This window comes from Toxotes jaculatrix, chromosome 11 (assembly GCF_017976425.1).
Source record: "Toxotes jaculatrix isolate fToxJac2 chromosome 11, fToxJac2.pri, whole genome shotgun sequence".
NCBI lineage: Eukaryota > Metazoa > Chordata > Actinopteri > Toxotidae > Toxotes > Toxotes jaculatrix.
In genome coordinates, this window is record NC_054404.1 from 20,792,665 (window position 1) to 20,817,346 (window position 24,682).

The 24,682-nt window shown below is 41.2% G+C and overlaps 1 protein-coding gene across 1 annotated transcript in view; it reads left to right on the top strand.

Moving 5' to 3' along the window:
• LOC121189653 (serine/threonine-protein kinase 32C-like) overlaps positions 1-24,150 on the top strand; it is a 63,639-nt gene extending 39,489 nt beyond the window's left edge. The window contains exons 4-12 of the mRNA XM_041050000.1: positions 6,309-6,482; positions 10,041-10,078; positions 11,197-11,286; positions 11,857-11,960; positions 12,085-12,201; positions 15,367-15,492; positions 15,855-15,983; positions 18,646-18,713; positions 20,098-24,150. Coding sequence (XP_040905934.1) covers positions 6,309-6,482; positions 10,041-10,078; positions 11,197-11,286; positions 11,857-11,960; positions 12,085-12,201; positions 15,367-15,492; positions 15,855-15,983; positions 18,646-18,713; positions 20,098-20,305 — 1,054 coding nt within the window. The 3' untranslated portion in view covers positions 20,306-24,150. The remainder of the gene's footprint in view (positions 1-6,308; positions 6,483-10,040; positions 10,079-11,196; positions 11,287-11,856; positions 11,961-12,084; positions 12,202-15,366; positions 15,493-15,854; positions 15,984-18,645; positions 18,714-20,097) is intronic.
• The last annotated feature ends 532 nt before the right edge of the window (positions 24,151-24,682 follow it).

A 24,682-nucleotide genomic window follows, 5' to 3' on the forward strand; every position in this document is an offset into this window, starting at 1 on the left:
AACAGCAGTGTCCTCTTCCCTCATGCCACTCAGACCTTGCCTGCTCATATTTGCGTGGCCCTCTTGAAAAGCATAGGGAAGCTGTCAAATCTGCATAACAAATAAAGCGTCATAGTGAGGGGGGCAGGAGGCAAAGGCACATTCTCAACAGGCCGTTACCACTGCCGTCAGAGCGTGTGACGAGAGGTGGCACACAAAACCAGCTGTGATCGTGTCTGGATGCAGCTGTTCCTATAGGAGTCCACTGGTGCAGCACGCACAGACCCTGAACTCGGGCAGCTGTGTTGATGTTTTTGAAATGTTCCAATCACCAGACTTGTCCCATGCAAAGCCACCAGAGAGAGTAATGAAATGTGTCTTTAGACTATCTTTTGGTGGCCTCGTTGTGCAAACCTTCAGTCAGAAGCTGAGTGAAAATACTGTAATGATAGGTTCCATCCTAATTAAGTCACTGGATTCATGTGGGACTGCTCTGAAGATCATCTGCAGGGACTGAAGTCCTCTCGTGTTGAGTTTTCTCTGTGCACAAAAAAAAAAAGTATAATTCAAGGAAAGTTTTGATTTTTCTCCTCAAGCGGGAGAGAGAGGGGAACACAGTGAGAGATAATGGAAAACAATTTTTAGCTTGAGTCTATGGTGTGTTTGTTATTTCTGCCCCAGTTTACGCAGACACTTTGTGAGCATCTGTGCGTGACAGCGTTGTTACGTGTTGCACCTGTATGCATCGCATAAAGCGCCTGCTTCTTTTAGCTGCTGCTGAGCCAGATTCTCGGCTGGGCAGGTAATGAGAATAGGACTGATGAGAATTCTTCTTCATCTTTCCATCTTCTCCCTTACTGTATAACAACTAGGTACCTAATTGGTTCACCGTGTGGGTATACTGTTAAACCAATTCCCCGCAGATCAGACAGTTGCCAGTATCCACGGGCTTTTCAATCAGAGCGTTACGAGTTCTGGAGCTTGGCATTTGGTCACTTCAGCACATTATTAATGGATGTGTGATAGACCAGCTGGGGTCTTTGGGAACTGCTTGTTCTCAAAAGCAAACAAAAGATGCAACGCATGAGAAATGCCAGCTTTGATAAAGCTTCATAGGAGTGTTTTTTTATTGATACAGTGCCAGGAGGGAGCCAAACAGTCAGTCAGCCGGAGTCAGAGAGAATGCAGGAAAACACACCAAATAGCTGTCAGAGGAAGTAATGATTCCTGCAATCATCGAAAAGGGGGGAAGCATCAAGTAGACGGGAGGGGTGCACAAGGCATCACAAAGAAAGAATTTGGCATTGATTTGTTTTGTCAAAATAGAGATGTGCACATTAAGAGGATTTGTAAGGTTTTCCTTCGGCTTTTACCTACACACACACACACACACACACAGACACACAGTCACACACTCTGTCTCAAAGCTGGGTTTTTGCTCTCGTTGATACAAACTGAATTGTGCTGTGCCTTTTTCACAGCTCCGTCCGTAGCTCCAGAGGAGAATCATTAGGAAGCAACCTTGTGAAAGCCCACACTGAATCAAATCAGCCGGGGAAAGGCTGCTTTAAGCTGGGCGGATGTCAAGTTTGCAGCCCACAGTAATTGCTGCGACCATTCCCTCGCTGCATAGATATGATGTGTAGGAGTCGAGGGTACACTGAATGGATTACCTTGGAGGAGAAAAAATTAACTATCATCTGCTGCACACCCCAAATCCACACAAATCCTTGTACGGATTTGCGACACATGAGAAGACGCTGACTTCTTCTTTCCCTCACATATGTCTGAAAGTGCCGGGGTCACCTCTCCTCACCCAGTAGCAGTGAATAACCAGCATTAGGACGCAGCAATGAATTTGATACCCTGGTCTACGGCGTATGGTACATTGTTATAAAAGCAAGATTTCACCTTAAGCGTTACATCACAACAGATCACTCTCAAACACCATCAGCCGTTCTCCCTAAGGGCTCAGAGATGCAGCAGTGAATCAGGACCAAATGGACGCCGCCACAGTTCTGTTCAAAACAGAGTTGCAGAGCGGCAAGGATAGCTAGGGCTGTCGCAGCAACTGTCATCATAGACGGGGGGCTTTAAACACAGTCCCCTGAGATCATCTTAAAGGATTTTAAAGGTTTCAAAACCAAAACAGGGGTGAGTCATCTGCAGAAGCGGTATATGGGGCGCTCCTCTTAGTGTCCATCCCTTCATCAGAGTCAGGACGAGAGCGAGAGGAGTGGTGAGGATGGATGTGCTGTGTCCTGTTCAGCCTCCATTAGGAATATTGATTTCAGGCCTGGATGGAACAAGGCCTTAGGAGACTGTGGAACAAATTAGCCTCTACACCCCCGGTCAGCAGTTATAACAAGCCCTACGAGGGGGCTTAGCTTTAAATCATCCTCATAAAAGGCGAAGTATGGGGTCATTTCCAAAAGCACAGGAGTCTGTTTCTGTAATATAGCTCTGAGCATCCACAGATTATCTTGCCCTGGACTTGCAGTCTTTAAGCACTAAGGACTTTTAGTGAAGCTGCCTCATTCACTACTTTTAAAGAAGAACTTTTTGTAGGCCATGGCTTTCAAATGCACCTTGTGAAATCAGGCCACTGGAGGTGTTGTGTCTTAAGGCGACCGGTTGGAGGCCGCTGATAGGAGAGGCAGCGTTCACTCACGCCATTGTTGCAGGAATTCTCAGAGGAGCATGATGGTGTCTTGTGATTGAGTCACGCAGCCGGCTCCAGCCAGCCCATCTCTATCATCAACTTTATGTAGGCCACTGAAACTTTGCAGACCAACTCCAGCCAACAGAATCACAAGCTCTTGTTTCTCTCTCGCTTTTTCCTCAAAACTGTTATCCTCTTCCGCTGTCCCTCTATTTTCCTCTCCCTGCCTCCCTGGGCTCATTTGTCATTGTGGCCTGATTATTTCAGCCTGTTCCTTGTACTCCTTCCAGCCGGCTAACCTTCCTCTCGTAGTCGCTGCGACTGTCGCAGCCTAGTCCTGTCCTGGCCTTTCCACATGGCCTCCTCCTGGTTTTGGACAGTAACAGCTCTCCCCAGGCCCCAGATTACTGCCAGGCATTCATTCACACTCAAGGGTTTGACCCGCAACTCCTCTGTGCTCATTATAAGGCACCATTCAATAAATTGTACTCATTTTTCAGTATGAAGAGCAGCAGAGGGTACATAAAATGAGATTGGGGGTAAAACATTATTTTGACCCATTCCAGCGCCCCAACATTACAAGCTCTATACCACAGACATATAAAAGGAGTTGCACTAATCAATACTTTGATATCAACAGTAGATGAAAATGTTTAACGTGCTAGGGTTTGCTCATAGTGACAAACCCACTGACAGAAACTCACCTGACTCTAGTTCTATAGGGTCTTATAGCTTCTTTCAGCTCATTGATTTAGTTTTGCAGCCCTCAACTTGGCTATTTGGTTCAGTCTCGCTGCTCTTATCACCCTTGTTTCACCAGAGCATGGTCTGATGAACCCACTGTACACGACCTGCCCACCAAACAGTTCTTCTTGTCTCTGCTAAACGCAGACAAAATCATCGACTTGAATGTAAATGACAGCCTGTCACATTTCACCTGTCTTTCTCTGTGTCTGTTGCCAACGTAAACTATCCCCTTGCTGTAGAAATGTGCTTGAATACTAAAGTCCAAAATGATTTTTTTCTTACTGTAAGATACAAGATGAATTTAGAACTGTTGTTCCTTCATATTAAAATGGATGCAGTTGACGTGGTTCTTGCATCTGCTTAGAATTCTTCCTAAATAAGTCCTTTGGTATTTAAGGTATTCTCGGCATGCCCACGTGGGAGGAGACCCAGGGGTAGACCCAGAGCATGCTGGATGGATTGTATATCTTATCTGGCAGAAGTGGATAGGGAACAAGATGCCTGGACTACTTTACAAAAGGATTAATACCTATTTGGAACATATGGTTGAAACTGACCCCTTAAAATGGGGTCAGTACACGCTGTCTGCCCTCAGAGGCATGCATGGAGTTGCCCTTGATTGCACACATGAAAAGTGACAGAAGTAGTTGTTGTGAAGACGGAAAAAACAGCTTGAGATGACACATTCAAACCCCGCCTACTTGCTCACTTCCACACATCTGGGTAATTGCTATGTGATGTGGGTGCGCTTGTCGGGTTTTCACTGTGAGAAGTCACAAAAATTGTCGGACGATGATCCATCAAGCACTTTGACCGCAGCATACTTACCCCTGTAATCTGCCGCCACTGTGCCTGAGACCTGAATAAGTGACAGAAAATGTATGGAGGGAGGGGTGGATGTCTTCAAATGATCTCTGAAAACAAACGCCCTTCGACTTGTCACTTTCATTTCCTCTTTTGTTTAATCAGCAGTCCTTTCTTCAACTCCCAGACAGCAGAGAACTCCTTTTTAGGACTGTCAAATTTGTGGACCTAACATTGTGTTTATCTGGAATGAAGTGTTCCCCAAAAAAAGGGGGAATAAAATTGTTTTTGTTTCTTCTCTGTCCCATCCTTGGTGAAAGTCTTAAAGGTGACAAGGCTTTTCAGTGCCGGAGCTTTCATATGCTCCAGTTGTCGGCCCGTATCTGACATCTCCTTGTCACTTCAGTGAAGGCAGGAAAGGAAGTGACAACCAGACCGAGCCGCTGCAGTCCCTCTCTTAGGAGCCCAGATATTTTGCCGGTGGACTGGGAAGACCGTTTTGTGGAACACTGAGATAACGAGTGCCACCTCAGAGGAAGCTCGTCTGTCAACTGGATCCCAGGAATCAGACTGTGACAATGAGGTGATAAAAAGGTGACAGTGAGGAATCCCTGCCAACAGCAAACAATATCCTGGGGCCGGCCATCTGCTGAGGCCACTATGTATTTTAATAGTGTAGCTGATCTTTGAAGGGCCAGGGCAGGTTGGTTTACTGTGTCTGATGTAGGTGGCTCTATTGTCAGTGTCAGTGTGTTGTTGCAGTGGTGGCAGTGTGTCTAATGAGAGAGATGCTGCAGTGTTTAAAGTTTGTTTTCTTGCATTTCAGTGTTAAGGTTCATAATCTAATACACACAGTCAGGAGTGTGCTTTCCGCCCATTATCAATCCTATCACGTGAAAGTCGAGGCCATTTCAACAATTAATCTACGCAGTGTTTTAGGAGAAGAGAAAGACCCAACAGTACAGCAGATGTTTTTTTTTTTTTTTCTCTGAGGCAGAACCACCAATCTGTGGACGAGATGGAATGATATTCGCTCTGCAGCAAACACACGCCCCATTTCTCACTTATAGAGAGGCAGGAAATTGCACCTGAATAGGACCAATCAGAATGTCCCCCTGAGTGTTCAGGGCCAAGCCTGAAGATACAGAGGGAACCTGCAGCTATAAAAAGAAGTAATACCACCACAGTATCAGAGCTTTAATGGGAAAGTAAAGAACTGGCTCAGCAGCAACCACATTAAACAGCGGTTGATAGAAGAAAGCTTCCTTTGTTTTCCCCTCCTCCTCTGCAGGTTGACATGGGGGGCCAATTAAGATATTATTCTGTCTTTATTTTACTTAGATAAAAAATTTGATTCTGGTGTAACAAAAAAAAAAAAAAACAACAGAAAAACAAAAAAAAAAACAGTCCGTTCACCCGCGTGGCTCCATGTTTTGTTCAGTGTCTGAGGCAGAAATTGTGGAGTGTGCAGTGTTACAAATCCCCACCCAGATCACTGAGAGGCTGTGTTTTAATTTGATGTGCATGATTAGTAAGCCTGATTGACAAAAATGTTTAGTGGACCACGAGCAGCCTTCAGTTAAGTCACGTCGAGCAAAGACAGGCTGTTTTCAAGCTTTAATTTGACAATCACTTCCTCTCTTTCTTGCATCCCTTTAAATAAGTGACATGTTATTAGGATAATGATGGTTGTTACTTGCACTATTACTGTGCAGTTTGCATGTTCAAAGCCTGCCTGCAGGAAGCATACATTCATGCAGAATATGCGTTATGCATAAAGGTTGCAGATTTGAAGTTATTTGTACAGGTACAGAACAGGGACAGATGCATGAATAGGGCATGTTTTCCTGTGGTCCTACACAGATATGACCTTCCACCATGTTTGTCCGTGTGTGTTTCTATAAATATGCTTGTCTTCTACAGATGTTTATCGCGTAAGCTTTGCACCGTGTAAGCTTTGTGATGTATTTTATGTACTGCATGCAAGAGCATACAAGCCCCTATACTGCACGTATGTGTTGTTTGTGTGCTCAGTCTTTGCCTTTGTTTGTGTAGCACATGTCTCCTCTCTACACTGGACAGTGACTGAGCACTGTGTCCTCCCCACTGGTCCCAGGTACTCCTTTCAGGATGAGGAGGACATGTTCATGGTGGTGGACCTCCTGCTGGGAGGAGACCTCCGCTACCACCTGCAGCAGAGCGTCCAGTTCACCGAGGACGCTGTCAAACTCTACCTCTGTGAGATGGCACTGGCACTGGACTACCTGCAGAGCCAGCACATCATCCATAGGTACAAATTCATCTTTTTCTTCTTTTTTTGTTTCAGTTGAGAGAGAGACAGACACAATAAACTACCAAATACATCCATTAAAGCGTTGTATGTACAATACTTACTATCAGCCAATTACATCTGTATATTTTATTTCATCAAATGTACCAAACCTCAGTTTCTTTTAGTTGTATCAACTAGTATTCAAGGGGTTTTGTTCACTGTGTTCTGCTTCTGCAGCCTGCAGCAATATTATTACCGATATATGAATGTAATGATTAACTCTTCGAGCTAGATCTCAAACTCAAAAAAAAAAAAAGATTTTAAGTAAAGTAAAAACTCTTTTCTCTACAGAAAGTTGTGCAAGTGCATTATCTCCTCTCCTCCAGAGGGAATACTGCAATGAACTTTTTCCTTTGTGTAAGCACTTTTAGTTTATCAGAACCACAAAGTCACAATGCCTTTCCAACTAGTGTTACATGCAGTTCTTTAGGCTGTAAACATGAGTCACATGCTGAATATACAGTATATATCTATATCTATATCTATCTATCGATATCTGTATCTATATATATATCTATATCTATCTATATATCTATATCTATATCTATCTATCTATATCTGTATCTATATCTATATATATACACACACACACACTCACCTTAGGGTTCACATCCTGTCAGCTGACACTTCATGATTCAGAGAAATGCATCGTGTCAGTTATGTTTTCATTTAGACTGTGTACATTCACTATTTTGCACCAGAAGAATATATTTGTTATACACAATTTAGGAGTCCACTCGACTTTATTAAATCTATTCGAAGAGCAATTAATTCCTGTTTTTATTTATGTTACTTTACATATTTAAAGCTTGCCCTCGTGTGTGTTCCCGTAATTGTTACCATCCGTCATCTTCAACCAGGGTGGACTCGCCGTCCGCAGCTTTTTGTCCAAATATGCTGAGCGCAGCAGTAAGTGTCTGTGCAGTCCAGTAAGTGAAAGAGCTGGATCCCTGCAGACTACAGATTTAGTGCCACAGATGGCTGAAAAACTGTTTGAGCCTTGTTCAAAACCTCATTTGGGCTACAGTTCTTCCTTCAAACAACAGTGTACTGTTTGTGTATGTGTGTGTGTGTGTGTGTGTGTGTGTGTGTGTGTGTGTGTGTGTGTGTGTGTGTGTGTGTGTGTGTGTGTGTGTGTGTGTGTGTTTGTGTGTGTGTGTGTGTGTGTGTGTGTGTGTGTGTTTGTGTGTGTTTGTGTGTGTTTGTGTGTGTGTGTGTGTGTGTGTGTGTGTGTGTGTGTGTGTGTGTGGGTGTGTGTGTGTGTAGTTGTGCAGTCTTTCATGTCTGTGGACAGTGAATCATACCTGCGTTTTCTGATTTACTGACATATTTAAAAACAACAATAATAAAAAAAATTGGAACTTTGTGTTTTCCGTAATAAAAACAGTGAAATGAAAAAATGAACAGTACATTCCCTTTTGTGAAATAAACATATAGCTGGCAACTTCACAGGTAACACTACAAAGACTCATTGATAATTAGTATATAATGAAATGAATGAAAAGCAAGAGTCAAGCGTTAGTGCATTTGTCCATAACAAGCATATAAACAGTTACTCCCCTTGGTTTAACTACATGACAGGTAGCCTCTTTTTTCTGAGTCCAGTTGGCAAAGATGTCCATGATGTACATTTCACAACTGCCATTAAAAATAGGTGACAGGTGCTACTTCCTGTATCTGTGCTTTTTATTTTTTTTTAATGTTTTTTCACCCTCTCCTTGACATCCACTGGTCTGTCTTTGACACAGTTGTGTCTGCTTTCCCTGGGTATCCACGGCCGTCCCCAGCTCTACAATTTAGTTCCACCCTGTAAGTTTTTGGCAGGAGAATACTATACAATTATTTTGTTGCACCAACTGAAGGAAGAAGGGTCTCTGGTCTCCTAGCAACAGTCAGCTGCCACCATGCCCAAGGAGGTAAAATTAGTCCTATGAGAAAAAGGGAAGGAAAAGTAGAAAGTCCCTCTTCTCTTCTCTTCTCTTCCCTTCCCTTCTCTTCTCTTCTCTTTTCTTCTCTTCTCTTCTCTTCTCTTCTCTTCTCTTCTCTTCACCAGGGTGCTGCATTTGTCTTCATCATACACTTAACATGTTAAAAGCTCTATTTGTTGGATCACCTCACACAGGAGGTTTGTTCCTGTACAAAATAAGAAATCACTTTACATGCCGTTTCATGTAGGAGTGCTGTTTCTGTGCCTACTGCAAAAGGAATTAAATGTTAAGTGAATTTTATACTTCAGACAAAATGGTACAGTGCTGTAAGCAGGCAGATGTATCCGGATTCTTTCTGTGAACATGTATGTATTTCCCTCCAGCCTCATGTTGCTGCATCAGTCCGACCCCCCTCCACCACTCCCCTCCAAGAGTCTTGGCAGATGATATTAGCATCAGCTTGGCGTTGCAGAGCCACATTGAACACATGAGTCCTATGGGGTGTGTCGATGCTCTCCGCGGACGGCGTATATTCTCCACACCAGCGTGACGTGTGGCGTAATTAAATAAGCTGTGTGCTCCGTTAATTGCCTGTGGAGGGCTTAGAGGGGCTGGGAAATGTCGAGATGTGTGCGCACGGGCGCAAGCGTGCGCCCGAAAGTGTCTGCTGCATGGGTGCCCAGTGTAAAAAGCATGTGCAGGCAAACCTACGAGAGCCTCCAGGGGGACTGGTGATGGTTGTGTTCTCATGCATTCAGGCAACATTTGAAATGCAGGGAATGAGAATTTTCTCCCTCTCGATTTCTCACTGACACACACACACACACACACGCACAACATGTTGCACCAACATGTAATTCACACATACATCAGCCTACAAACACCTCCTACAGACTTTCACATCCACACATACTGTATACATCTTATCCCAGTCTTTCCCACCTGACCACAGATCATGATGACTTGAATCACAGTGTTTTGATTTCACTGAAGATTACAGAAACGCTGTAATTTATGCATTTACATAGTTTCAATAAGATAAATTTAAAACAGCAGTAGCTCCATAGTACTGCATGCAAACAAATTATTATGACATACGCATAAAATTATATAGTGTTAATGCGTTAAAAGGCCTGAATACTATTTTTCTCAGTCAGTGTCTTACTTTGAGCCATGTGTTCTTACATGAACACAACATTTTCTGCCAGAGTTACAACATTTTTGGATATTTCATGCGAGAGTTTTCTGTTTCTGCTGTTCTGTTTGGGCTCTTCTCGTTTGAAGTGAGCAGAGCTCTGTTAAATAAAACATCATGTCACATATCTCCAGACACCAGGACATAAAAAACTTCATCATCATCAAATCAAAATTTGATGACAGTTGTGGGGTTGTTACCTTACCTCGTATGTTGTCAACCAGTGCCACTCAGTCAGGATGTTTTTCTTTAGTTTTAAACTCTTTAATTAATAAACTTTGACTGTTGGTTATTTAGTCATGCAGATTTACTGTTACACAGAAAAACAAGGTTTTCAGGGCTTTTAAGGTAATTTATGTGATGAGTGAGGATGTCTGTGTTTGTCTTTTTCAGAGATGTCAAGCCGGACAATATCCTGCTGGATGAGAAAGGTAAGGATGTGAACTGTGTGTGTGTGTGTGTGTGTGTGTGTGTGTGTGTGTGTGTGTGTGTGTGTGTGTGTGTCAGCATTTACTTTAGCCTATATTGATGCCCTGTAAGTGAAATAGATTTATCTATCTCTTTCTCAGAACTAGTTTCATGCATATTTGTCTGATTGAACCCTGTTGATCTGATGGTCTGTCATCATAATCAAGGGGTACCACAAGGTTCTGTGCTTGGTCCATTTATTATTTATTATTTATTCATATAATTATAATATTGTCACTCCAACACAGACTTGAAATGCCCATTTTAATGCAGGTGATACTATTTTGTATACATGTGGCTCTTCTCCAATTCAAGCCATGTGTAGATTACAGTCTGCTTTCAACGTTCTTCTCATGTCTCTGTATAATCTCAAACTTGTTCTGAATGCTGGTAAAACAAAATGTTTTTTATTCTCAAGTACCCATAGCCCGCTCTTACATCTTTCTTCAATTGAAACATATTCCACCTTAAAACCCCTTGATGCAGTTTACCACTGTGTCATTTCTGAATCACCATCTCTGTGTGATTTTTGTGTATAAATGTCTACTAAAGCTGCGTCAGTGTGTCACATCGTTTCTCAAATTTAAAACTACTGTCCATCACAGCAGATCTGAGGACTGCTTAACTCTTAATACCTCACCAGTACATGCTGAACATGGGAACACTGCCTTCTAATACAGTGCACCACATGAACGTAATGACATAGGGTCTCAGCCCACTGGATGAATTCAGACTCATTATTTTGAACATCAGTTGTTTCTGATGCTGTTTGTGTGAACTTATTAGTGACTTGCTGTGTGTCTTATTGTTTTTTCTTATTTCTTCTGCCATAATTAGGTTTTTGGGCAAAACAGATCTTGATCTCTGTGAGAGCCTAATTAAATAAGGTTATATATAAACATGTCCATAATGCAGCTGTGTGTCAAAAACATCCTTTCAGTTTAAGATCTTATATCTACCTGTTGTTTAGCAGCCATGCCTGTGAGTCTATGTGTAATTAGGGAAAAGTATGTAATACATACATATAATGCAAATGCTTAAAATTTTAATTGAGATTTTTTTTTTGTTTGTGTCTTCTCAGGTCACGCTCACTTGACAGACTTCAACATTGCAACAATAATAAAGGATGGAGAGAGAGCCACAGCCTTAGCTGGAACCAAGCCCTACATGGGTAACTTTGATTTGCAGTTGTCTGGTGTCATCATGGACGTCTGATTGCTTTCTACAAATAAATATCCTTACAGGAAAGATGAAGAAGGTTGTTATATTCTGGGCAAAGGACAATTGTGTTGCGTTACATTTAAAATGAACAGTCTGAGGACAAGGACTGGGCTCTAGATTTGGTTACAGCAAAGTTGATTTGAACAAAATGTATCTGACATTGTCATGTAGATAACAACCAAAGCAAGATGTGTTCAGATGAAAGATACTCCTGCTAGAAGGTGCCAGACTAGATTTCTGCTGATTTCTGAACACGTTTTTCCACACTCATCATCACTGAAGAGTCACTTGTGTGAATTAAATGATAGAAATTACAGCTCTTGTGTTTATTTGTGAGAAGCTCAGACAAATATGCAAAAATGTCACATCTTGTCTAATGATTACTGAGGAGAAAATGAACTTTCTGGTGACATTTTGCAAAGAAACATATGTTTTTGTTTTTGTTTTTAAATCACATGCCCAGGCAGTAGTTTAAAAAAGCTTTTCTGCACCAAAAGTGATACTCTGCCTGTGCTTTCAGCCCCAGAGATCTTCCAGTCCTTTGTAAGTGGAGGGACGGGCTACGCCTTTGAAGTAGACTGGTGGTCACTAGGGGTAACAATCTTCGAAGTCCTGCGTGGATGGGTAAGCCGTGATGGCAGTTTGACTTTTTGATGTCAGAAGGTTGTAAAAACTGAACTTGCCTCCATTCATCCACCTCTCTCTCTCTTCGTCTTTCTGTTTTTTCCTCCCCCTGTTTCCATACCAGAGGCCCTATGATATCCATGCCAGTAACTCAGTGGAGTCCCTGATTCAGCTCTTCAGTACAGTCAGTGTGCAGTACAGCCCAGCCTGGCCTAAGGACCTGGTTTCCCTCTTGAGGAAGGTGAGCTGGACACAGTGGGACATCATCTACTTTCAGCTCTGTCAGTTAAATAGTTGGATTTAATTCAGAATTCAAAACCGGGAAATCTTTTCCTACTGAGAGATGAAGCTATAATGAACTTGGGCCAGTGGTAGCTGTTTGTGATGTAGATGTTATTTTACATTACCAATAATGGTACAATGGTAATAGATAATTAATGAATCATTTAAGTCATTATTTAGGCCAAAGCCTCAAACCTTCCTCACATCCACCTTTTTATTTGCAAGTATTTGTTGCTTTTCTTAGTGATAGTAAATAGTTTAATCTGGGATTTTGTTGTTGGGACAAATCAGGCAGTTTAAAGATGTCACCTTGGACTTTGGGAGATTGTGACGGGATATTTTCACCGTTTTCTGATGGTTAATTCATTAATCAACCGAGAAAATAAATACATCTTAATTAATAATAAAAAAAAGTTAGTTAGTTAGTTATTGCCATAATCTTTAACAAAGGAGTTTTAGTTAATCCTGAACCCTGAAATTATGGAGATGGAGTATATCAGTATATCAGTATATCTTAATTTAATGATTTTTAAAGTAATATTTTCAATAAAGTAAATCTGAGTGAATTGAACTTGACCCCTCTGCTTGGACACAGATGGTTTTCTCTAGAAAGAGGAGCAGGGAGGAAGCAGGGCAGGGATATGGAGGTGATATCAGGGTATTCTTTGAGGTAAAAAGCCACTGAAGCCACAGGAACAGAGGATGCAGGTACTGGAGGGGGACTGGAGCTGGAGGGAGGGAAGATGAGCCGAGACCCTCAGGGCAAAGGAGAAGAAAAACGACAGATGGGAATCTGAGGGATGGAAGGAAGCACAGAAACACGGCAAGTGGGTGAGAGAAGAGACAGAGTGTGTGTGTTAGCCAGTATACTGCTGATGATATTCATCATAACAAGTAATTTAACTTAATATTGAGGCTCAAAATGTTCTTTGCTTCCAAGGGAAAATCTGCCAGTTGGATGAGATTCCCTTTGCGCCAAATGGAAATAAAACGCTTTTCTTGAATCAGGCTAATTTTCTCTGCAGTAATAGTCTACCTTATTCTACTTCATGTCAACGTGTTGTCATATGAACAAGTGAAACTGTGGCGGAAACAAATGATCTCATCCCCTGTGGCTGTATTTCTTTAGTCATTTTAAGACAAGATTTTGGAGTGAGTAAGAGAACACGTGGCTTGTTAAAGAGGATATTTTTTGGCAGAGTGTAAGTGTGAGCATGAGGGCGTGCATGTGCTCTGCGTCTGAATGTTCTGGACGGAGCATTGGTCTCTTCCGCTCTGCTGCTGATCGATTACCATGTCTGGACTCCACTGAGACAGACCTAACCGGCCCTGCAGGAGAAAACTGAATCAGCCTGTGACCAGCGGAAGGAAATAAAGCACAGGAAGAGAGTTAACATGACAACAAAAGCCACATCCCATTATCATTCCCAGTGTTAACCCTGAGGTGAAAAATGAAACAGATGGTATTGCATTAACAACACAACTGTATCAGCACCAGTTTCTATTTCCTCCCTGGAATAAGTGAGTCCACTTGTGTGACGTTTCATCTGTCTTTATCAGTGCAACAGTTTTGATGCAAACCTGATGAGTGGCTAATTTGATTAACAGTGCCCCCTGTTGGTTACTATATCGGTAAGGGCTTCAATTGATCAGCTTTCCTCCTGTTTAAGTTTAGTACCAATATATTTATAGTTTTTTTTCATACTTACATAAAACTTACATAAATAAAAAAAAAAAAAAAATAAACTATCAATAATAAATATTGCAAAATGCTAATTTCATTCATAAGTGAACATAGATTTTTTTTTTTTAATCTCAGAATAGCTGTTCACAAAAGTTTGCTTTTATTTCATTATGACAGTTATCTCAGTTTTATTTAATGTGACAGTTTATTTCATGATGTCCGTTTTTATTTCATAATATTACCTTTCGTGACGGAGGTGGCGTCGCTGCCCTCCTCACCTTTCAGCCAATCACATGCAGGCATGCTCAGCAACGGTTTGTGACGCGTCATAGCAGGAAAACCGCAGGTGGAATTGATAACGTTAAAAACGGCCGCATTCCATTTAGCTGAGGTGGTTCCGGGCTCCTCTTCGTGTGCGTGCTGGCTCACTCATGTGGCTTACAGGGACACTTAATGTTGTCCATTGTTAACTTAATTGACACACATTAAAAGACACACAACTCTGTGACGAGCAAAAAGACAAACAGTCTTTCTAGTAGTTGCTCAAGCCAACCAGAGCTAGCCAACACGGCTAACAGTAGTCTTTTATGCTGAATCAATCCTAATTAGCTAGGCTACTTAACTAGCCTAGCAGCTGGTGAGGTGAGTAGCCTGCATATTTTAATCCAATTAAAAGAAGAAGTTAGGTATTGTGTGTACAGTGTTTAGTTTCAACATCAGCCTTTAAATTGGTTGAGTCAGAATTATTTAATCAGCTAACTGGCTAAATTTGAGAGCAGTTGTTGCTGATTTACTTTATGCACCACTGTCCTGACGAGTCATTTTGAAATATGATAACATGAAGGAACTCTACTAAAACTTAAGATATTATGAAAGCAACAATGATAATTTCACACATCAAGATGATTGGTTCATTTGTACATTTTACACAGTTTATTTCATTAGGTTTTTATGAGTGCTTCGAGGGTCTGTGTTCTTCTACATGGTCAGAAACAAAGACTAAATGTCAAAAAGTATCTACAACAATATCACCTTTCCCCATGAAAACAAATGGTGTTGCAACAGTTTTTATTAACAAGCCTCAATTCTTTCAGTATTTATAGCTGAAAATATTAAATATCAAACATTGACATTTTTATGGCAAGCTAGTTTCAGGGGAGCCAGGAGGGAGTATAAATTGAACTGAATATTTTCGGCTCCTTCTTATTTTCACTGCAGCTAGCCCAGCCACACACTATTTGAAACTGCACAATAAAAAGAAACCATCAAATTGATTTTTATTTTACACCCACAATTTAAGAAGTTTATTTCACCTCCCAGAGAGAAGAGCCTGGCTGTGAGTGAGGAGGGAAGCTGTGAAGGTGATATTGCTACTCAGAAGGTGACATGATGTAGGTGACATTGCTGTGTGTGTGTCCGTCCGTTCGTCCGTCCTTCTAGCTCCTGACAGTGAACCCAGAACATCGTTTCTCCAGTGTGTCTGACATGCAGACATCTCCCTACCTCGCTGACGTCAACTGGGACGCAGTATACGAGAAGAAGATGGAGGCTGGATTTGTTCCTAATGTAAGTGTGAAGAGATCAGATATTAACACATAGACACACAGACGTATACACATACAATAAACACTTAAGAGCACACACAGGCACTGCTTCCTGTTTGCTGATCATAATGAGCATGTGTAGCAACTAAATAATGCAAAGGAAATTGAATGCACCTTCTTCATGGTATCTCACTCATGGTGTGTGCACATGCACACTGTGCGTTTGAGTGTGCATGCAAGTGTATGCATGTGTGTTATTTAGTACATTGAGTTAGTGTGTACTTTGTGTTTGTGCACGCCGTGGCACTGTGTATACAGCAACTGATTTATGGTCCTGTGTGTGTTTGTGTTTCTAATTATCTCGTGTGCATCTCCCTCCCACAGAAAGGTCGCCTCCACTGCGACCCCACCTTTGAGCTGGAGGAGATGATCCTGGAGTCACGTCCCCTTCACAAGAAGAAGAAGAGGCTGGCCAAGAACCGGTCTCGAGACAACAGCAAGGATTCGCAATCTGTGAGTGACATCGTCCTCTGCACAGTCCTGCAAATGACCCAGAGAGCTGCAGTGTCCATCCTCTCAACTCATACATGACTACTTTGTATATTAGAACAGTGCCTTCCGATGGCACAGTGCTTTTTATTTGGTTGATTTGCTGGTGTTTATGAACAATATTGTGATATAGTTATGTTTAAATCATACAACATATCAGACTTAGCAAAGGATAGAACTTTTAAATCCTGAACTGAATTTTGATCATAGTCCCTGGTGTTTTCACCATCAACTAACCTTTACCAAGATGGACATAGACATTTCATGTCTGATCTGAGAAATAAGTGTGGCTGAAACTAATTAATATTATCTTTACATATGAATGTGCTTTGCTCTTGTTATTGAATCAATTATTCTGTCCATAAATGTATGGGAATAGCAGAATATTATAAACCAAACTACAAAGGAAAGGCACTTTGTGTAAACATGTATCTGTGTATCTTTATGGATTATTTCAACAGACTCACATTTCTTAGATTAGCTACTAATCTGCACCATCTTTCATATTTTATCTTTAGATACAAAAGATAAAATACTGAAATGCTCCATAACCTCAGCATTAAAAGCATTATGTTCTCTTGAGGAGGAGGTTTTAGGAGCTGTTAGGATGAAGGTGGAATTCAAGATGTCACCTCATCTGTTAAAAGGCCTTTATTCCCTTTGATGATAGAAAGGGCTATTTTTAGCTAGGCTCACATGTAAAAGGGTTATTTGCCATTGTACCATGTTATGATATGCTATCTCCCTGTTAATTTGATCTTTGTATCCTTGCGCAAATCAGCTTAGAGTTATTTTCAGTATGTAGGTGCTAAAAGCAAATGATTATGAGGAGGACACCAGCACATGCACGTGTGTCTGAACAAATTATTACCTGCTGTATAGGAGGGTTTCTCATAGATACGGTACACATGAAGAGGCAGGGCCAGGCTGGGATAACAATGCAAGTCAGGTTTACCTCGGTCTCCGGTCTGTCAGTTCCTGTCAGAACTGCATATTTTTAGATTGGCGGGGAGTCAAATCCCAGCATCTTTTTTTTTTTTTTTTTTTTTCTCAGCCACAGTGAATTATCTCTGTTCTCAGCTGAAAATGGAAAACACTCTGCCAGAAAGATAGACTCACTGTAAAAGCATGTGATCTGCAGGCATCTTGCAAGTACACTGATTATTTATACTGTGATCTTTTGAAATCATACACATTCCTAGACGACAGTCTCTCTTTTATTGGGCTGTATATTTTACGCCTGCTGTAAAATGAATTCCATCTTGAACAGGAGAAAATAAGATTATTACAGCATGATATTATTACCAAAACACTTCCATATTTTGGAAGATTTGCTTATTTGCCTCTTGCTGGGAGTGGGATGAGAAGTATAATACTTTTCTCATGTCTGTACTGTAAATATGGAGCCACAGCTATCAGCTGGTATAATGTGATAGTTGGTGAGCTTTGGTGGTGCTGCTAGGTGGAAGTTTTTATCTTTGGACAGAGCTAGGCTAGCTGTTTCCCTCCGTTCTCAGTCTTTATGCTAAGCTAAGCTTAACAGCTGCTGGCTCCAGCTTCATATTTACTGTAAAAATGTGAGAGCAGTGTCTTCTCTTCTCTTCTATCTTTTTATGTGACTCTCAGCAAGAAAGCGAATAAACATATTTCCAAAAATATCAAGCCATTCCTTTAAGTTATCTGTCACCCACAAAACATTTACAGCTGGTTTTAGCATCACAGTGACAGCTGTTTGATGTATATTTAATAACCATGTTTTGGGCTGTTTGTTTGACACAAAATGCTGTTGTAATTGACCATCTTTCACTATTTTCTGACATTTATAGTATAGGGTTAAAATAAAATAGTGGTTAGTTTGAGCCTTCATAGTGTTTCCTCCTTTCTCTAAAATAGACAAAGGTGAAAAAATATTACAGTAGGGTAAAACAGTCAGTGTTCTGAAACAGAAGAGTTATGAAATAAAAGACAAGTCAGCACATACATGAAAAAAAGCCTGGGCCTGTCCTGATGTGCCCTGCCTGTGCTGAAACCAGGATTATTCTGCACACACAGAGCTGGAGTGTCTTTGTGTCCTGTGCTGTGTTATGTTTGACTGAGACATTATTTACCACAGACAGGAGATATCCTCTCTGTATTTATGAGAAACAGCCTGTTCCCATCAGCCAGTCATCATGACATCAGTGTTATTAACGTCAGTCCTGTGTGTGTGTCTGTGTCTGTGTTATCAGCGTTGATCAGCGTGTGTGTACCTCTAACAATAGCAGGGTTATGAGACTTGGGGTCTGTGTGTGTGTGTGTGTGTGTGTCTTCTCATACTGCGTTATTACCAGGATTATTAAATTATGAAGCCTTCAGTGCTGTTGTCATGGCCTCAAGTGCTTTCGGAAATATGAGCTTCTATTTTTGTCTCGGGCCAAACATCCAATTTGAGGAGGGCTCACAAACAATTCATGACTTGTTTAAAAAGATCAACGAAGGGAAAAGAAAAGGAAAGGAGGAAAAAGACATTTTTACCTCAGAGGTCACACAGTTGACTGATTTGGTTGATGATAATGAGGTTTATGTTGATGTGGAAGATGATGATGTAGATGATGAGCAGGATGTTTGGTCTGTTGACTGCCTGCAGGAGAATGACTACCTACAGGAGTGCCTTGAAGTGGTGCAGCAAGAGTTCATGATCTTCAACCGTGAGAGGTAAGAAAACACGAGAGCAGCAGACCATCCATAACAGTGGCTAAAAGCAGAGTGTCCTATGTTGTCAGTTATACAGCAACACAGCCAGAAGATTATCAGCTTTTTAGAACAAATACAAAGGGCAAAATATTACAGTAGTTACATCTCATTTACCCTTTAAACAAATAAAATATGGCTCCTCTTGGAACCCAACAATGGTGAGTACAATACTGTGGTAAGTACTGTAGCTCAAAGGTGAAGTTGGAAGTGGATGTTTGCTATGGACACTTATAACCATTTGTCATTGTTTTCTCTTCCAAATAATCCTGACTGACCTGATTGTTTGATTACAACATGTGTGATTGTCTGACCGCTCATGTTTCTTGTCCCATCAGACTTTGCTGATTGATGTTCTTAATTATTTATAAGAAATAGCTAGAAATGATGATGTATCAAATCTAGTTTGTAATAAACTGTAGTTCTCCTTTAATAACAAAACTCCAGAGGTTCCAAATTGATTTTTTTGTAATAGAGCTGAAACAAAACATTTCCCTCTCTGCGGCCTGCACTTAAACCATGCCTGGGACTAAACAACACAGCAAGCACTAGCTTATGCCCATTATAAATCAAAACCACAGAGTATGCAGTGTTTCTTGATAAAGATACTGGTATAGGAAGGAAGGCATCCATCTTAGAAGAGAGCATGAAAAAGCATTGCATATTACTCCAAACCTGTAAGTCGGCCAAACCTCTTTAATGAAATTACTTGGATATATAAATCACCTATGAGAAAAGACTTTAAAGAGTCTGCCCTGCTGTGGCTAAATATTATGCATCTAAAGTTCTGTATGTGTCAGTGAAATATACACAGTACATCACAACTAAAGACTGTGAGGTCCCTATGTCATAGAATATGTCATGTGTGCAATGTAAAGAGAGGAACGTTCGTTCAGTACTGCTCTAAATTATTGCCTCATTTATTATTGACCAGGTCCTGTCACTGCAGCCTTACTGAGATCCTTCTGTGTGGGAAATGTCTTATTATATCCTATTGCTCTAATTAATGGCAGTCTACTTCTATTTATAATGGAGGCCATAATATCTAGAATTATACAGAGCAGAAAGAGCACTATATAATAACCTCAAAGCCTCTCATTACATTCAACTACTAGCTGTTTCTTTCTGCATGTGTATGTTTGATTTTCCTTCATTTCTGAGGACCAAATGTTCTCACAAGGGCAGAAAAATCAAGGAAACATTACAATAAGGATATGTTGTCTGCCAGCTCTCCCACAAGGTTTAGATTAGATTAGGAGGTTTATGTATGGTGCATGTATACACGTATTCATGCACATGTTGTAAGATGATATGTGCGCTTTTCCGTCTGTTTCTCGGTCGGTCTCAGATTGAAAAAACGTCAGGAGGAGGGGCAGTCAGAGGCCAGGGGCGATGATGCCAGTGGAGACGGGGACGGAGAGGCCGAAGCCGGGGCCACCGATGATGACGCACCTGAGCCGGAACCCGATCCCGATCCCGCTCCCGAGCCGGAGCCCGAGTCCTCCTCCAAGCTGAGCATGTGCGGCTCGGTCTGCTCCTCCCCTGGCAGCTGCTAGCACCACCTCGCCTCACAGTGACGATCAGCGGTCTCTCTGACCGCTGCAGTGCTTGTGCCATGCCAATAGATACGTTCTCACCTCTCTCCTCTGTTGTAGCTAGGAGAGGAGGAAACGCACAGCAGGGCAACTTGAAGCACAGCAGGACCTAAAATGGCTCCCACCATTTCTCTTATCTTTGGTTTTTTTTTTCTGTAGCATCCTTCCGGTAAGGCATGAATGAAGCAGATTTCCAGATTCCCCACCTACTGTATCTGCCCGCCCTAGAGTAAGCTCTGTTACTTCTATGCAATGTTACTGTATAGCATGACAAATAAGGTATCACTTACTAGGTGTTGTTCAGGAGCAGAAAGCTCCACGAACATGACGACATCCCGAGCAATAGCAGTCCACGGTTTTTTTGTGGGGTTGGTGGTTTTGGTGGAGACACCTCCCCTCTCAGCCTTCCTGTTTAAAGTCTGATGGGGACGACTGAATTATTCAGCACATGCAGGCACTCAGTTTATGTTATTGCCTGTGTCTTCTTCCCTCAGCCCTCTTCCCCTCAGCCTCTTTCATGTAACGCGTGCCCTAATTCGGAAAAAGTGTTTTTTTACTCTCTCCCGGAGCGCCTTCCTCCTGTTGCAACACCTTTGCGAGACACTTTTACAGTAAGTGTTCATGGCTGTTCTCAGTCTGCCAAGACAGTGCGTCTGGTTTCATGTTGTAAACCTGTTTAAAGTGGTGCCTGTTGATGATAATCAGTACTTGTTAATCACATTGTAGCCATGAATGCATTATAGGCCAGAATGCCAGTTTAATTTTCCTTTTTAAAGGTTAGCCAATGATTCTTTTTTCCCCACGCTTTTTTAGGATGACGAGATTCTGCACTTTATGGGAAATCAGTGCAGCAGTCAGAACGAAAGGTTTTGCTTGTCACTGTCTCTGAAATGCTTACCACGACCCAGTATTTTAGCCCTGCGCCATGCTCTGGTTCAAAGAGCGTTCTGAAACTCTGCTCTGGGGAATAAATACCAATCAGCAACAATCACATCCTTTAATAATCTATTAGAAAACTCTGTTTGCTTCACTAGACATCATCATCACTTTAAGTGCTCTGTTAGTACAAAGATCATCTCCCTGTAGTTTGTTTTTGGGCTGTACCTAAATGTGTAGCTGTGCCCTGTTGGTACTTCAAATTGTATATCTGAGCTAGTCTATTACTGTCATCGTGATAGTGGTACATTTAAGGTGGCACCATTAATCTCAGTCTGAACACCTGGGAACATGTAGCAAAAGTCCACCTTAAAACCCTAAGGCCTAATAAAATGAAAACCATGTAAATAGCATAAAGTGTAGGTAATTAAACTCACCACAGTTTTATGTGGGACTGCGAACTCGACATATAAACTAAAGGAAGAGCTGTGTGAAGCTTCACACTGCTTCATTCTTCTCTTCTTTTCAAGTGTGCAGGCACAACTTGTAGGCAAAATATGCCAAAGCTTTTCTACCATTTGCATAACCATTTCTAAGGAACTATGAGTGTGTGAATGTATCGTATGTCTCTTTTTCCCAGTATAACATGAAGTCAGTGTTCCTTCTGCAAGTGAAATATCATTTATACGATCATATTGTGATTATGTATAAAGTATATATTTCAGGTAAGGGGGGTGACCTCAAAGTAATAGTTTTTGGAAGTACGCCTATTTGCTGTCTTTAGAATGAAAAAAGAAGATTGATACCACCTCTCCAAGTAGGGAGCTGGAGCTGAAGGGCCATCATCCTAGCTTAACATAAAGACTGGAAGCAGGGCAGAGCATGTACCAGGGCCCTTAAAGCTCACTGATTAACACAGTGTATCTTGTGTGTTTAGTCCACACACAAACAGTAATGTAGAAAGGACAATTTCAGGAGAATTCACAGGCCAGGTTAGTTCTCAAGGAGAGAGACTCTCAAAGGACTACAGGGTGTTAGCTGTGTGAAAGACCACGGTAGCCGAAGGCATCGTCAGGCTACATTTATATAGTGTTCTTACAAACTGGGCTGCATGTACTTTGATCTTATACTGAGGTGAAAACCACAGTTCAGAATGCTTTCAGCATAACATAAGTTACTTCATCATTTCTGGATTGAATGTAGTTTACTCTCAGTGTTAAATGTGAGGGGTGCCCAGTAAAACACTGGCCAAACGTCTGATAATGAAGCACAGCTTTAATTCTGGTGCGTTGTTATTTAGGTAAGATCATTTTAATCGTCTCAGTGTACTGTAAACATTTTACAATACTTAATGAAAACTCATAGCATTAACAAATATACAACAAATGGTGATCTGCAGTATATGGTACATATTTGATAGTAGATTGACAGCTTCACGGTGGCTTGTTTATTGTCTTAATGGTAGTTTGATGGAGGGTTCATATCAGTCAGACCGGGTCATTAGCTTGGCATCTGTTGACAGTTGAACTTAAAAGTCCAAGTGATTTTCATAGAGGAACATCCTCTTAGTGGCTGTATCCCCTTATGTAATGTATATATTCTAAATTAAGTTGTTTTAAGATGCTCAGAATATTCAAAAAGGTTTTCCCATTAATTCTCCAAGGTTGTATTAATTACATGTGGTGTGTTATATGCTGGTGTGCTGATGTTAACCACTGGTAAACGAAGCAGTAAATATGCTCTCAGATCAGCTTGCTAGCATTAGTGCTAGCATCTGTGGTAGCAATCTTCTCATCTTACGAAAACAAATGGGCGTACTTCCCAAAATGTAGAACTATTTCTTTAAACACTATACATTATGATTAGATTAAGAAGCTTCTTTAAAGGGATATAAAGTGGCATCTTCCAAGTTTGCCAAACGATATGATGAATTTAATAGCAACAAGCCCTGTACTTTATTTGCATGTACCTTTACAGTATAAGCCTGTTTTTGCCAAAGCCTTGAGCTTGAGCCTTACTGGCTGATTTGTGCATGCAAAAGCTTTTGGTAATAGCATACCTCGATACTCACCTGATTATTGACACAGTCTAAATCAGAGCATAACTGACCTGCGTGACTGTTTCTTGACAGTGAGTTTTGTGAACTTTAAACTGTACAAAATCGTATAATCCCAGTGTTATATGGACGGCATGATATTTTTAGATGATATGCAGTACCTTTTGGCATCCTGTAGGTTGTCTTAATGCTCTTTTCAAGTATACAGGCTCGTACCATCGCTGTATGAGTGGAATGAGGTCAGCAGCTACGTGTGATGCTTCGCCGTGGGTTAAGTGTTGCGTTATTGTCTGTGCAGCAAAGGAAGAAGAAATTGGAACTGGGGCAGGTTTTCACTTCACCCCAACACAGAATTTGCTGCATTATTAAAACACTGAATGTCTCCATTTGTGGAAAAGAAAGCTCAGCTATTTCTAAGACTCATTAAATGAGACTACACACCGTCAGAATCAACATAGGCTTGAAATGGATGTGTAATTATATGTTAATCATTTGTAAATGGATAAAAAAAAATGATTTTGACAGTTAATTTAAGTGTAGCTTTTCTCTAAGTTACAATACTAATCTGCGGTTTTGGCATTTGCTCCTTGATATCAGTGATCATTCCTAATTGGACTGTGCTTGCAAACCCTCCTGACATGTTCCTTTGTGTGTTAATGTTCTGGATGCTGTTAGGTGTTTCAAAAAAAGGCATTGTGCTAGTGTTTGACCGGCAACAGCATGTCTCCTATTCAGCCGTTTCCTGAGTGATGCTCTCCAGGCGTACCATACTGTAGACGTCTTACCTCTGTGGATACAGTTTGAAGCTCAGTGGCCTGTTGAGGAAACAAGTCAAGAAGAAAATGTGATTTATGTCACTTCTTTTCCTCCTTGTGATCCTATTTTGCATAATGTTATTGTGCTGCGGGATTTTTACAGGGAGTCAGTGAAAGCCTTGTTACTGTACCAACTGAAGCCGCTCTGTGTGTTTAAAACATGCTGCTTTAACTGCTTTGATAAAGAAATAAAACTCCTTCCAGTAATTTTACATCTGCGTCACTGTCATTTTCACTCAGATACAGCATTAAAGGCACAGTTTGTCAGTGGACAGTAGAGGGCGGTGAAGAGCAGGGGTTGGTCCTGACATAGCAGGGATGTCCAAAGTGAATTTATCTCTTTGAAAGACATTGTAAACATGAGCTGTGCCACTATTGACTGCAGCGGGTTAGAATCTGGGGCTGGATATAAGACTGGAAAAGAGATGAAGCTGTCGCAGGATTAGAAAGAGTAAATGATGAAGACTAGCTCGGCTTTGTGCAGAGAACTGCCTCCTCGTTTAGGGTAAACACTTCATTGTGATATACAGATACAGTATATGTATCCACATTATTTATTTAAAAAAATGCTTGCAGCAAGTCTTGGAAGCA